Below are 14,998 nucleotides of genomic sequence, written 5' to 3'. Positions count from 1 at the left end.
GTGTTTCTGAACACAGAGAACCACTGAGGTTGTTTAAATCTAGCTGGTGAGTCGGATTTGTTCGTTTGCCTAGGAAGATTTAAAAGTAATATACATTAGAAGTCCTTGTACAGTCTATAGCTGAAAAATAGCTACCTTTGCATTTTCCCTGTTCTACAACTTTGTCTAGCTTAAGGACTTTTAATAGACTTTTATCATGCACATACCAGAGTTCAGTAATAGTGAACATTTTTCCTGTTTTGTATCTTTTGTTTTCTAGGATCAATATAGCAAAAACAACACACACACACACACACACACACACACACTCTCACACACACAACTTTCTTTGTACCATTTAAAAAACAAACAAATTCATATCTTGCTACTGTGTACAACCTGACTGACCAGACATTCTGGCCAACATTCCTTATACCTGATACATGGAATGGAGTGAGAACCTTTTTGCCATCACAGATCTTGGCATTTAATAATCAGTAGGCTGGTGGCGCTGTGGTCTAAACCACTGAGCCTAGGACTTGCCAATCAGAAGGTCAGCGGTTCGAATCCCCAGGTCCTGCCAACCTAGCAGTTCGAAAGCACGTCCAAGTGCAAGTAGATAAATAGGTAGTGCTCCGGCGGGAAGGTAAACGGTGTTTCCATGCGCTGCTCTGGTTTCGCCAGAAGCGGCTTAGTCATGCTGGCCACATGACCCAAAAAAACTGTCTGCGGACAAACGCTGGCTCCCTCGGCCAATAAAGTGAGATGAGCGCCGCAACCCCAGGGGTCCTTTACCTTTACCTTTTTAGCCTGGTACTCACAGGCAACCAGAAATTCCATACAGGCGAATGAATGGACTGATGGAGAAGGGATGGAGAACATGCCCCTTCTCAAGTGGGCTGAGAGAGGAAGGATGCTTCCTCCATTCCAACCAGCATAGAAACACAGCTCTCCACCTTTCCACTGTCGGCCCCTGAAGGGCTAGTAAGACTTTTTGCAGGCTAGTAACTTTGGTGGGATATTCACAACGCTGTGTTCGTATTTGGTTCGATTGTCATTTCTGTTGGTGACTGACTTCCCCCATTGCTGGTTGCTATGCAGAGTTGAGGCCATCTTCCGGCAGATCTGCCTTCATGCTGTCCTTTCCCATCACAACCCTCCTTCTGTCGCTTGGTTCCTCGGACGTCGGAGGCTGCGAGCACAACCATGAACCACAGAACCTGAACACGGAGTTTGCCCTCACTCTCTACCAACGCTGGGCAGAGCTCAACCACGGAACCAACCTCGCCATTTCCCCAGTGAGCGTGTCTCTTTCTTTGGGGCTTCTGCAGTTTGGGGCTCAAGGGAGGACATTTGCCCAACTGCAGCATGCTCTGGGATACAGCACTCATGGTAAGGCAACCTTCTAAGAAACAGCTTTTTGGTAATGCACTGGCTGCTGTCATGAACTTCACCTTACTGCTTGGACTGTCCTGGGGGGAAGGACATAAAAACAAAAGCAAGTCATACAAGGGGACTTACTTCTGAGTTAACCCCCTTTCATGGCATTCTCTTCTCTTCAATGGGCTTTACATGTGCATGCTACACCTTTAAAGTACATTCTTCCCTCAATGGATTCTGGGCACTGTAGTTTACTCCTCACAGAGTTGCCAGTCCTAGCAACCCTTAACAAACTGCAGTGCCCAGAATTCATTAAGGAAAGACTCTGCCTCAGGGGTTGGACTAGATGACCCTTAGGGCTATAACTCCACAATTCTATGAATGCACATGGAGCCATGTATGGGTGTGTGCTGAAAGTTACCCACACTTTGGCTCTGTTGAAATCATTAAGTCCCATTGATTTATGAAAGCGTGGCTAGATTACAGCACAATCCTATTCATGCCTACTCAGAAGTAAGCCCTGTTGACTTCAACTTGGGTTACTCCCAAATAAGTCGGTACAGGATTGTGGATTCGTATCAACAGGGGAGGGGGCTTTTGATTTAACTGTCTCACCTGCTATGGACAATTTATTGGAAAAGTGACTTGACAGTATAAACTTAATGATGTCTACTCAGAACTAAGTCCTAGTTTGTTCCATGGGGCTTACTCCCAAGTAAATGGGCAAAGAAGTAATTACATGGCAAGAATGTAAAATGAATGTAAAACGAAGAGAATAATCTCAGAATAATTATTACCACTAATATTGTGGTAGCATCCAGCACAATCCTATATATGTCCATTCAGAAGCAAGTCCTGTTGAATGCAGTGGCTCTTACTCCCAGGTAAGTGCAGTTTGGATTTCACCCTTAGTAAATCCGTTTTCAGTCAGTGGTCATTCATTCTATCACAGCCCCTTATTTGCTCCCCCCCCCCTTTTCTATTTTAGCCTTATGGTTATAAATTGGCCATTCATAAATATGGATTGTATTAATCTACAAAAATTTATGAATGTGTGCAATAGTAACTACCGGTAAGCTTATAAGGCACGGTAAACAAGTAAGAACTACCGGGTAATCATGGGTGTAGCCGGGAGAGCAGGGGGGTAGGTGCCCCCCTAAATCAAGTAAATAAATAAAAATACTTATCTAACTGACCAATCGCACTACAGATAGTTTAGTTTTGCCCCCTCCAACATAAATCCTGCCCCCCCAACAAAAAATCCTGGCTATGCCCATGAGCAGGAGGTCTGAAGGATGCAATAGATTGTTAGGAGCAGTGCTTTTTTCTGGGGGGGGGATGCAGGGGGAGGCATACCCCTAAACATTTTGTGAATCTTCATACTTTTGTCCATTTACTGTATTGATTTTTCCCAATTTGAACTATAAAATGGTGGTTTTCTTGAGTCAAAATGAGAGTACCCCTAAACATTTATTTATTTATTTTAGAAATAAGGCACTGGTTTGGAGGAACACTGCCTCAATCCCTTAAATGGTCATCTAAAGATCACGGGGCTGACAGTTAAGAGCATTTTTCATCCCACTATTTGTCCATTGTCTAAGAGATTGATAACAAATTATTTTGTTCTTAGATCAGGACGTACAAGACTTCCTGCGCACTGTGTACAGAGAAGTGACCAACTCGAGCCAAAGCCCTGTCGTAGCACAGCTGGCCTGTGCCCTCTTTGTTCAAGCCGGAACGCATCTTTTGCCGCCGTTTGTTCAGCATGCCACACTCTGGGCAAACAACACAGTACACCAGGCTAACTTCAGTGAGCCTAACAGGACCACAGCTCAGATAAATGAATGGTTTGCCACAAGCACTGGAGGTAAAGTGACAATGGCAGTTATTTAAATGCAGTTTTTAAGTGCAGAACTTTAGCACCAGGACTTTGAGATGTCAGCTAAGCAGACTGCAGGGCACCTTCAGTCTGGAACCCAGCTTGATAAGAAGCACATGGGGAGACATTGCAAGAAAAGGTAACAGCTGCTATCATGGTAGGAATATGAGAAGCTGCCTTTACCGAGTCAGACCACTGGTCCATCTAGCTCAGTATTGTCTTCACTGGTCGGCGGCACGTTTCCATGATTTTAGGCAGGATTCTCTCCCACCTGTATGTCCCCAACTCTATTTGAATAGACTACAACCAAACAGGAAAGCACGTCTATTTCTGAATATCATTTTCAAATGTTGTTGTTGTTGTTGTTGTTTAGTCGTTTAGTCGTGTCCGACTCTTCGTGACCCCATGGACCATAGCACGCCAGGCACTCCTGTCTTGCACTGCCTCCCGTAGTTTGGTCAAACTCATGTTCGTAGCTTCGAGAACACTGTCCAACCATCTTGTCCTCTGTCGTCCCCTTCTCCTAGTGCCCTCAATCTTTCCCAACATCAGGGTCTTTTCCAAGGATTCTTCTCTTCTCATGAGGTGGCCAAAGTATTGGAGCCTCAGCTTCACGATCTGTCCTTCCAGGGAGCACTCAGGGCTGATTTCCTTAAGAATTGATAGGTTTGATCTTCTAGAAGTCCATGGGACTCTCAAGAGTCTCCTCCAGCACCATAATTCAAAAGCATCAATTCTTCGGCGATCAGCCTTCTTTATGGTCCAGCTCTCACTTCCATACATCACTACTGGGAAAACCATAGCTTTAACTATACGGACCTTTGTCGGCAAGGTGATGTCTCTGCTTTTTAAGATGCTGTCTAGGTTTGTCATTGCTTTTCTCCCAAGAAGCAGGCGTCTTTTAATTTCGTGACTGCTGTCACCATCTGCAGTGATCAAGGAGCCCAAGAAAGTAAAATCTCTCACTGCCTCCATTTCTTCCCCTTCTATTTGCCAGGAGGTGATGGGACCAGTGGCCATGATCTTGGTTTTTTTGATGTTGAGCTTCAGACCATATTTTGTGCTCTCCTCTTTCACCCTCATTAAAAGGTTCTTTAATTCCTCCTCACTTTCTGCCATCAAGGTTGTGTCATCTGCATATCTGAGGTTGTTGATATTTCTTCCGGCAATCTTAATTCCTGCTTGGGATTCATCTAGTCCAGCCTTTCGCATGATGAATTCTGCATATAAGTTAAATAAGCAGGGAGACAATATACAACCTTGTCGTACTCCTTTCCCAATTTTGAACCAATCAGTTGTTCCATATCCAGTTCTAACTGTAGCTTCTTGTCCCACATAGAGATTTCTCAGGAGACAGATGAGGTGATCAGGCACTCCCATTTCTTTAAGAACTTGCCATAGTTTGCTGTGGTCGACACAGTCAAAGGCTTTTGCATAGTCAATGAAGCAGAAGTAGACGTTTTTCTGGAACTCTCTAGCTTTCTCCATAATCCAGCGCATGTTTGCTATTTGGTCTCTGGTTCCTCTGCCCTTTCGAAATCCAGCTTGCACTTCTGGGAGTTCTCGGTCCACATACTGCCTAAGCCTGCCTTGTAGAATTTTAAGCATAACCTTGCTAGCGTGTGAAATGAGCGCAATTGTGCGGTAGTTGGAGCATTCTTTGGCACTGCCCTTCTTTGGAATTGGGATGTAGACTGATCTTCTCCAATCCTCTGGCCATTGCTGAGTTTTCCAAACTTGCTGGCATATTGGGTGTAGCACCTTAACAGCATCATCTTTTAAAATTTTAAATAGTTCAGCTGGAATATCATCACTTCCACTGGCTTTGTTATTAGCAGTGCTTTCTAAGGCCCATTTGACTTCACTCTCCAAGATGTCTGGCTCAAGGTCAGCAACCACACTACCTGGGGTGTACGAGACCTCCATATCTTTCTGGTATAATTCCTCTGTGTATTCTTGCCACCTCTTCTTGATGTCTTCTGCTTCTGTTAGGTCCTTACCACTTTTGTTCTTGATTATGGTAATCTTTGTACGAAATGTTCCTTTCATATCTCCAATTTTCTTGAACAGATCTCTGGTTTTCCCCATTCTATTGTTTTCCTCTATTTCTTTGCATTGCTCATTTAAGAAGACCCTCTTATCTCTCCTTGCTGTTTTTTGGAAATCTGCATTCAGTTTCCTGTATCTTTCCCTATCTCCCTTGCATTTTGCTTGCCTTCTCTTCTCCGCTATTCGTAAGGCCTCGTTGGACAGCCATTTTGCCTTCTTGCATTTCCTTTTCCTTGGGATGGTTTTCGTTGCTGCCTCCTGTATAATGTTACGAGCCTCCATCCATAGTTCTTCAGGCACTCTGTCCACCAAATCTAAATCCTTAAACCTGTTCCTCATTTCCACTGTGCATTCATAAGGGATTTGATTCAGATTGTATCTTACTGGCCCAGTGGTTTTTCCTACTTTCTTCAGTTTAAGCTGGAATTTTGCTATAAGAAGCTGATGATCTGAGTTACAGTCAGCTCCAGGTCTTGTTTTTGCTGACTGTATAGAGCTTCTCCATCTTTGGCTGCAGAGAATATAATCAATCTGATTTCGATGCTGCCCATTTGGTGATATCCATGTGTAGAGTCGTCTCTTGTGTTGTTGGAAGAGAGTGTTTGTGATGACCAGCTTGTTCTCTTGACAGAACTCTATTAGCCTTTGCCCTGCTTCATTTTGAACTCCAAGGCCAAACTTGCCAGTTGTTCCTTTTATCTCTTGATTCCCTACTTTAGCATTCCAATCCCCTGTAATGAGAAGAACATCCTTCTTTGGTGTCATTTCTAGAAGGTGTTGTAGGTCTTCATAGAATTGGTCAATTTCACTTTCTTCAGCACCGGTAGTTGGTGCATAAACTTGGATTACTGTGATGTTAAAAGGTCTGCCTTGGATTCGTATCGAGATCATTCTGTCATTTTTGAGATTGCATCCCATTACAGCTTTTGCCACTCTTTTGTTGACTATGAGGGCCACTCCATTTCTTCTACAGGATTCTTGCCCACAGTAGTAGATATGATAGTCACCCGAACTGAATTCACCCATTCCCTTCCATTTTAGTTCACTGATGCCCAGGATGTCGATATTTATTCTTGTCATCTCATTTTTGACCACATCCAGCTTACCTCTATTCATGGTTCTTACATTCCAGGTTCCTATGCAATATTTTTCTTTACAGCATCGGACTTTCCTTTCGCTTCCAGGCATATCCGCAACTGAGCGTCCTTTCGGCTTTGGCCCAGCCGCTTCATCAGCTCTGAATCTACTTGTACTTGTCCTCCGCTCTTCCTCAGTAGCATGTTGGACGCCTTCCGACCTGAGGGGCTCATCTTCCAGCGTCATAACTTTTATATGCCTGTTGTCTTTGTCCATAGAGTTTTCTTGGCAGGGATACTGGAGTGGCTTGCCAGTTCCTTCTCCAGGTGGATCACGTTTAGTCAAAACTCTCCACTATGACCTGTCCATCTTGGGTGGCCCTGCATGGCATAGCTCATAGCTTCTCTGAGTTATTCAAGCCCCTGATCCATGAAGGGGTCATTTTCAAATACAAGTGATCAATAATGTGACCTTTGCTACAGGATTAGCCTGAATGCCTGTTCTCTCTTTTCCTTTGCAGATGGAGAAACAGGTTACCTATCCTTGGAAACTCTTGATTCCCCGCTTAACCAGATAGCTGTGGTGAGCGTGATGTCCTTCAAAAGCACTTGGCAAAGGAAATTCACCTTCACAGACACTCAGATCTTGTCCTTTACAACTACAGAGGGCCTCATCCTGAAAGTGCCTACTATGTATCTCAGCGCAGAAGTCAACTATGGTAGTTATATTGGGGATGGATACAAACCACACAGACTGCACAATGCTGTCCACATGCAGTTTCTCGGCTGAAGCAATCTGCAGTGCATACAGAGTATCATAGAATCGTAGAATTGTAGCATTGGAAAGGACCCCAAGGGTCATCTAGTTCAACCCCCTGCAATGCAGGAATCTCAGCTAAAGCATCCAGGACAGGTGGCCATCCAGCCTGCCTCTGCTTAAAAACCTCCAAGGAAGGAGAAAACAATGGTGAAAGTTGTGCTCCTCTGCCCGTTTCCTCTGCAGCTGCAGAGGTGTGTGTTTTTGCTTATTGAGATCTAATGGACCCAGAGCCTTAAAAATCAGGCCTGTTTGACAGCCAAAAGATTTTATACTGACATCCGAGGAGAGGTGCAAATGGATGCAAATGATGGATATGTTGCATAGTTATTATCTTGCGTGTGTCATTGTGATGCTTCATTGGAAACTTTGTAGTTTGAGTTAAAGGAGAGAGACAAGAGAAAACCTCACTCCACATATTTCCCTTTCCTTGGTCTGGCTTGTGGTTGTAACACTGAGCTTTTAGGGAAATAACGAAGCCTCACTTACTCTGGGAGCAACCACTTCTACCTTTCGGGGAAAGAGCTGTCACTCTCAGAGTAAACAAGAGCTGCCTGTTTCTCAAAACATCTGCTATGCTTGCCACTCAACTGTATGAGTTGTGCATTGCCTTCACCTTGAATTGGCTTCATGACCTTGTAGTGATATTCTGAAACTCAGAATCCTATTACTTTGCATTGCCAGCAGACCTTTGAAAAAGCCAAAACGGCAGAGAAGCAGCTACAAAAGCAGAATGCAGGCATGGAAATGCTAATGTTGTCTTTTTTTTGTTGCTGTCATTACTACAAAAGTGCTTTCCGATTAATCTTAACCGCTGAGTGACTTGAAGAGTCCTAAACACACATTTGTTTTCCAAAACACAGGTGAATTCCTACTGGACTCTCTGGAACGGATCAGTGTGGTTGAGTTGCCCTACCTGGGGGAGGCAGTCAGTATGTTTGTGGTGCTTCCATCTGACAGGAGAACATCTCTAGCTGAGACCGAGAGATACCTCTCAGCCCAAAACTTCCCACTGTGGTCCAACAGCTTGAGAAGAACAAAGATGGACCTATTTCTCCCCAGGTAAAGGTTAGATGTACACACCTTTGCCTGGCCTTTTTGGATCATTATACAGTCATACCTCAGTTTAAGTACGCCTCAGTTTGAGTATTTTCAGTTTAAGTACTTCATGGACCTGTCTGGAACGGATTAATCCACTTTCCATTACTTTCAATGGAAAAGTTCGCTTCAGGTTAAGTACGCTTCAAGTTAAGTATGGACTTCCGGAACCAATTACACTCATACCTCGGGTTAAGTACACTTCAGGTTGAGTACTCCATGGACCTGTCTGGAACAGATTAATCCACTTTCCATTACTTTCAATGGGAAAGCTCGCTTCAGGTTAAGTACGCTTCAGGTTAAATACAGACTTCCGGAACCAGTTGTGTTTGTAAACCGAGGTACCACTGTATTTGGTTGTGGAGAGGGGAGGTGTGGGTATGCGTGAACACAACTGTAGGCGTAGGCAACATTATTATGAACAGGAAATGGTGAATAAAGTTGGGGTGGTTGGAATTGTAAAAAAAACAGAGGAGGAGAAAACTAGCTTTTATGAGAGTCAGTTGGGATGAGAGGAGAGGGGAAAAGAGTAGAAGTGTGAGGCACATAAATCAGACTCTCTAAGGCTTTCCTAATGGCTCCTTTAGTTTCAAACCATTTAGCAGACTTGTAAGTTGGGTTTTAGGTTAGGAACCAGTTTAGAAAACTGGCAGATGAAATGCTTTTGCATTCTCAGAGTTGAGACAAATAAATAAGCTGTGCAGACTAAATGTCATTTTACCTCAGCAACATTGGTAGTACAGTGGTACCTCTAGTTACGGACTCAGCAACATTGGTAGTACAGTGGTACCTCTACTTACGGACTCGATCCATTCCGGGGTGCCGTTCGCACCCCGAAAAGTCCGTAACTAGAGCGGCGCTTTTGCGCATGTGGGAAAGCACAATAGCGTGCTTCTGCCCATGCTTGAAGTGCGCAGAACGCTTCTGCGCATGTGGCGAAACCTGGAAGTAAACACTTCCGGGTTTGCCGCGTTCTTATCTTGAAAAGATGCAACCCACAGTGGACGCGACATGAGGTATGACTGTAGTCATAATGCATGTAATTTCCACATTATAGAAGCCAACTCAGAATACAAATGATCCATAGGAGCCTTGCCAGAAAGTAACTGGATAGTAACTGGATAGCTTCATGCCTGCATCCTCTTGCATACATGATGAAATCCCATTCTGGGTGGCACTTCGCTAGCACATCTTATGGTTCCATCATAATATTACATTGCTTTGTTTTTCTGTTATTGTTTTGTTTCACTGAATAAAGAAATATTGTATTTCTCAACTGATGGCTATGATAAACTGCTGGGGTGAAATTGGTCTTTTGAGAAAATGCATACAAATTAAAGGAGTAGCCTACAGCATCAAAATCTGTGAGTGAGGACGGAAAAGAGATGCAGTGACCACCAGTGTGGCTTAGTGTTGTGGGAGTGCTTCTGATTTTGTCCCTGGGTGCAATTCTCCTTCTGATTTTGAGCCCTCGTTCCCTGAAGAACAGGAGTCTCAACCCAGGGTCACATAAATTGCCATGGCTTTATTCCTGTAAACAGGTGGGTTACAATAAAGAGCAAAACAAAGAAAGGGGCAGTTTGCATGTCTAAATGTCCACCCATCACCATTTCAGGTTCAGAATTGAAAACCACTTGGACCTGAAAATGGTTTTGCCTACATTAGGAATTACAGACATGTTTGATCCAACTATGGCCAATTTTAAAGGGATTTCAGGTAAGTCTCACACGTGGATGTTGTTAGTGGATTGTATCCCCTTGTCCATTTTGTGGCAGCGATTCAGGGCAACAGGTCTTTCGAACTGGAAAAACCAAAGTCAAGGGTCCGCAGGGTTGGGCATCTCCTGAGGACCCACATCCCAGCAGAGGACCTCCTAACCAGAGCACCTCCTTTCCAGCTAGTTGCCCCCTTTCACTCTAGTTCAGACAACCAGGGTAAACGCCACTACCTGCTTGTTTCCTCTTGGCTTGTCCAGCAAGCGGAGGGAGCCTTGCTGAATCAGCCCCAAAGCCCATCTCACTCAGCGTTCTGTTCCAAGCGTGGCCTCCCAGATGCCTATGGGGAGCCCACAACCAGTCCTCTCCCTCTCAATATCCCCAGCAATTCAGAAGCATTTTGCTATTCCACCTGGAGGTAATAGAACCACGGAGATCATCTGCAGGAGGGCCTTTGGTCGTTCGCCGAGTTGGCAATGTTCATTTTACAACGAGAAGAAACCAAGTCTTTAGTGCCATTGGCCCAATCCTGTGGAACACGCTTTCTGTGCCAGTTTTTAAAAAGCATGTGTGACGAAATGTTCCACTCTCTACTACTAAAATGCGACACAGGAATCCAGGGGTGAAACCACCCACCCTCTTTTCCTGCCGCCTTAAAATAAACCCCTTTTTACTTGTGGGTTTCTTAGTAAAGAGTGTCTTCCAGCTTATGTGGCCTGGTATCTTGAGAAACTCTAGGCTGTTGGACGGAATAACCTCTTGCCTACAGTAAAGGGTCTCCCTCAGTTTGATTCCCCACTGCAAAAGTTTGCCCTTTCCACTCTGGCAACTTCGTAGCACCCAGGTTATCCCCCTAAGCCTCCTCAGTGTAACTCTAAGACACAAACTGTCGCCTCTATTCCTGAGGTAAATTTTGTCCTCTATTGAGCCACCACTGCTGTGAGTTCTGATACCCCGCTGGAACAATAAAGACGATTCTTCTTGGCAAAAAACAGATGAAATTTTATTATCTTAAAACATAGTAGTGTCTTTATCGTTTAATGTGTTTATCAGCTGTGTTTCATTTGTACAATAACTCTGTCAAACATTTAACCTCAAGCTCTCCTAAACCACATCTACATTCCCACTCTCCTGACCTCTCCACTTTCTACACATCACACCACTCCCTCCCCCTCTCCCTAACTGACCAAACCGACACTCCCTCCTTTTAAACTGGGAACAGTCCCGCCCCCATCAGAATGTTATGTCAGTCAGGCTGGAGGTGGATTAACTCTTTTCCAGCCAGGTAGGAATAAACATTTCAAAACTGTGTCAATTCGTCACAGCATGCTGAAAACTTTTCTGCTCTACCAGGCATATGATATGTAGGCAATTAAAACTACATCCCTCACAATGTTCTACTGGGTCGGTTTTTAATTTCTTTTTGCTTTTAACTTTTTATGACTTTATCATTGGGCTCCATGTTTTTATATTGCTTTAAACCACTTTCAGATACAGCAGTATATACATATTTTTAATAAATAAAATTTTAGTAGCCACTGAAGGCCTTATTTCCCATCAATTTGTCTAGTCCCTTTTAAACCATTCAGGTTGGCAGCCACATTACATCCTGCAAATCAGTTCCATCTTTCCCTGTGTTCTGAATCTTGCACCATTCAGCTGTACTAGACAAATAAGATTTCCAGTATTGAGATGAAAGTAAGCTTTGTATTGGCTTTGGGTTGACAACTTGAATGACTCGTAATGGTTTTCTTTGCTAGAAGAAGAACATCTTTATATCTCAGAAGCCACCCACAGAGCAAGGATTGAAGTGACGGAAGATGGAACAAAGGCCTCAGGCACTACAGGTAAACCAGGTGGAGATGGTTCTTGCAATAGCCTTGATAACCAACATAGGCTGATGATTTACATTTATTCCATTCCTAAACCCGTTGCCCTTCAGTCCCACAGAACTACCGGTAATTCCTCCAGGCATGCAGTTTGCCAGTAGAAGGTTCTGAGATGTTATGTCCATAATGCTTGCAAGCAGTATAGGGAGGAACTTACCCAATTCAAACTACAGTCCAAACTCCACATCCGATGATTAGTGGGTTCAGCATGAGTTCATTGCCAAAGAGTTATTTGTCAAGTAGAATAGTGCAAAGGTGGGATGGGCTTAGGGCAACTGCACAAAAGTGCGTAGCTTGATAACAAACATGCATGTTCTTCGGCCTGCTGCCCATCTCCTAAAAACCTATGCAAAAGCTTGTATGTGAGGATAAGAACAAAAAAGCCACCCTGTTACCTAGGCTGATATTGGCAAACCATTTCTGGTGTGGTCCATTTCACAAGCAAGAAAGCTCGTCTTCTCAAGCCTCCCTCCCTTCAGAGGATGAAATTGGCTACATCAGAAAGCATACCTCCATGAGAGGTTTCCAACTTACCACGGGAAATAACAGACAAGGATCTACATAGGTGCAAGGGCCCAGCCAGTAGGGTATCCAACTTGTGAATATTCCCAGCATTTGACGATATGGGCTGCAAATATATGAACCAGGAAGAGGCATGGTTTTCATCAGCCATGACACCCACATTCCTGCAGTTCACCTCAACAGGTCGAGGGGTGGGGTGGCACCAACCACGACTGATCAGGACAGACATTTATTTCAATGCTAGCGTGGTAATTTTGACTTCTTGTGAGACTTCTGGCACTCCATACTTTTCCCCCTTTTTTAACCATACAGCTATGGTGTTGCTAAAACGATCCCGGGCTCCTGTCTTCAAAGCTGATAGACCTTTTAATTTTCTCCTTAGGCAAGGCAGAACAGGTAAATATCAAGTAAATTTATCCGTAGAAGTTATTATGTTGATAGCAAAATGCTATTGCCTTCTTTAACACACTATATAGCTTGGAAGTCCATAAACGTTCAAAAAACCAAAGAAAATGAACATTGGGGATTGCTTTCTTGAAAGCATCACCACACCAAAGACAATGTGCCAGGCATGGGTGTAGCCAGGGAGGCGGGGTGGGGGGAAGCTGCCCCCTCTAAATCAAGTAAATCAATAAAAATACTTAATTAACTGACCAATTGTGTCACAGACAACTCGGCTCTGCCCTTACCCCCCAAATAAAGCCTGCTCCACAATAAATCCTGTTTACACACATGGCTCCTGGTATCAGTTTTCCAAATCCAGGATGGTGCTTTCAAGGACACAATTTCAGCCACATTTATTCTGATCCTTAGGAAGAACTACACTTTCTCCCCATATATCCTTACCAAATAAATTGATTGCATTTGCCTTTTCAAAGCAGGTTAAGAGAATCTCCTATTCAAACCGTTTTCTTCCTTTTATTGTTGTTGTTGTTAATAAAAATTTTAGACCACCCTTAATCCGTAGATCTCAGGACGGTTCCTTGGTTAGCTGTTATTCCTTTTGTTAACCCAGTTATATAAATATACTGTAATCTTATATAATTTTTTGTCTAGAAGTGAAGGCTGCTAATAAACATCTTTTCCCATTCCCAGTTTCCAAATGTGACTGAATTTCATTAATCACCTCCACATCCCCTCCCCACCCTGTTCTATAAAAATACCGTAATTTAAGTTGCATCAGTAGGAGCATTTATAAAATGTAGTTGAAGAAACTAATAATAATTTCTTTTTCTTTTTTTACAGGTTCAATTCTGTTTATAGGAAGACTTACAAATCCTACTGAGTAAACTTGTCCTATCCATGCTTCCATATATCTGCATTCCCATAAAATTAAAAAGCATTAATAGGACGTTTTAAGTCTTGTGACTATCAAGAGAAAGCTGTGAGAAAATTAGGGCTGTAAATAAAGAGAGATTCTTATTGTCATTTCTGTGGTGGTTCTGTTCTGTTACAGCAGTTTTAAGACTTCTGAAAAATGCCTTAGGGCTCCTGCGTTCGAATCCTGCTTGTGGGTTTCCCTCAGGCATTTGGTTGGCCGCTGTGAGAACAGGATGCTGGAGTACATGGTCTGATCCAAGAAGCTTTTCAACAGCTTAGCCCAGTTGGTTAGAGCACAGTGCTGATAAAACCAAGGTGCATTGCAGGAGGGTCGGACTAGATCAGGCACCCCCAAACTGCAGCCCTCCAGATGTTTTGGCCTACAACTCCCATGATCCCTAGCTAACAGGACCAGTGGTTGGGGAAGATGGGAATTGTAGTCCAAAACATCTGGAGGGCTGAAGTTTAGGGATGCCTGGACTAGATGATCCTCAGGGTCCCTTCCAACTCTACAATTCTATGATTCTTGTTTTCTCAAGCTACCCTGGTGTCAGCCAGGTGTGGCCACTCAGTTTCGTCAAGTACTTGAGGAATTGCAGCCTTTCATAATAGGATTACAGCTGATGGGCAGCAACAAGCCTCTCCTATCTGCTGGGATTGCCAGGTGGCATATGCTGTGCCTGTTCAAAGATGCCTGTTGCTTACAGGTATAGCCATTTAATGCAGGGCCGGCTCTAGGTAGAGCCCCGGTGGCGTGGGGTGCCAGGGCGCCGGGCGCTGCACAGTGAAACCACACCGAAGCCATGCTGCGCCCTGCAAGGGCGGGGGCACAGGAGCGATCTCTGCCCCTCAGCGCCAGGGCGCCCGACCTGCTCGAGACTGCCCTGATTTTATGCTAGTTTGCATAAGGGAGTTTCTACCCAAAGTATCTGCCAGAGAAATAAAGGATCTGGAAAGGTTTACCTCGCTCAGAGCTGCCAAGGCTGCATCACTTAGGAAGATAATACTCTTTAGTATTTCGTATCCATCTCTTAATAAACAACACAACAGGGTGTCCTTTCAACCAACTTCCGATGATAGAGAGGAGCCAAGTTTCGACAATTTATTTAGCCACTTTTGACTTTGACAAATTTAAGCAGGTGTGTTAAGTCTCTAGGGCCTTAATTATGTGCTCATTTATTTAAGGAGGCGGGGGTGGGAGTCTGCACTCAATTCAGCTTCCTTCCGCTCTGGTTGCTTGAATAGAATTGTGGCAATTTTTCTTTTCTTTTTTT

At 43.9% G+C, this 14,998-nt stretch overlaps 1 protein-coding gene across 1 annotated transcript; it reads left to right on the top strand.

The window, feature by feature from the left end:
* Positions 1 to 1,112: 1,112 nt before the first annotated feature.
* SERPINE3 (serpin family E member 3) lies at positions 1,113 to 13,693 on the top strand. The gene is made up of 8 exons (XM_035108668.1): positions 1,113 to 1,371; positions 2,990 to 3,226; positions 6,885 to 7,082; positions 8,044 to 8,242; positions 9,894 to 9,994; positions 11,754 to 11,840; positions 12,717 to 12,800; positions 13,650 to 13,693. The coding sequence occupies exons 1-8, from the start codon at positions 1,113 to 1,115 to the stop codon at positions 13,691 to 13,693; spliced, it is 1,209 nt and encodes a 402-aa protein (XP_034964559.1).
* The last annotated feature ends 1,305 nt before the right edge of the window (positions 13,694 to 14,998 follow it).

Source organism: Zootoca vivipara, chromosome 3 (assembly GCF_965207765.1).
Source record: "Zootoca vivipara chromosome 3, rZooViv2.hap1.1, whole genome shotgun sequence".
Lineage (NCBI taxonomy): Eukaryota > Metazoa > Chordata > Lepidosauria > Squamata > Lacertidae > Zootoca > Zootoca vivipara.
This window is presented reverse-complemented; position numbering and strand designations above follow the sequence as displayed.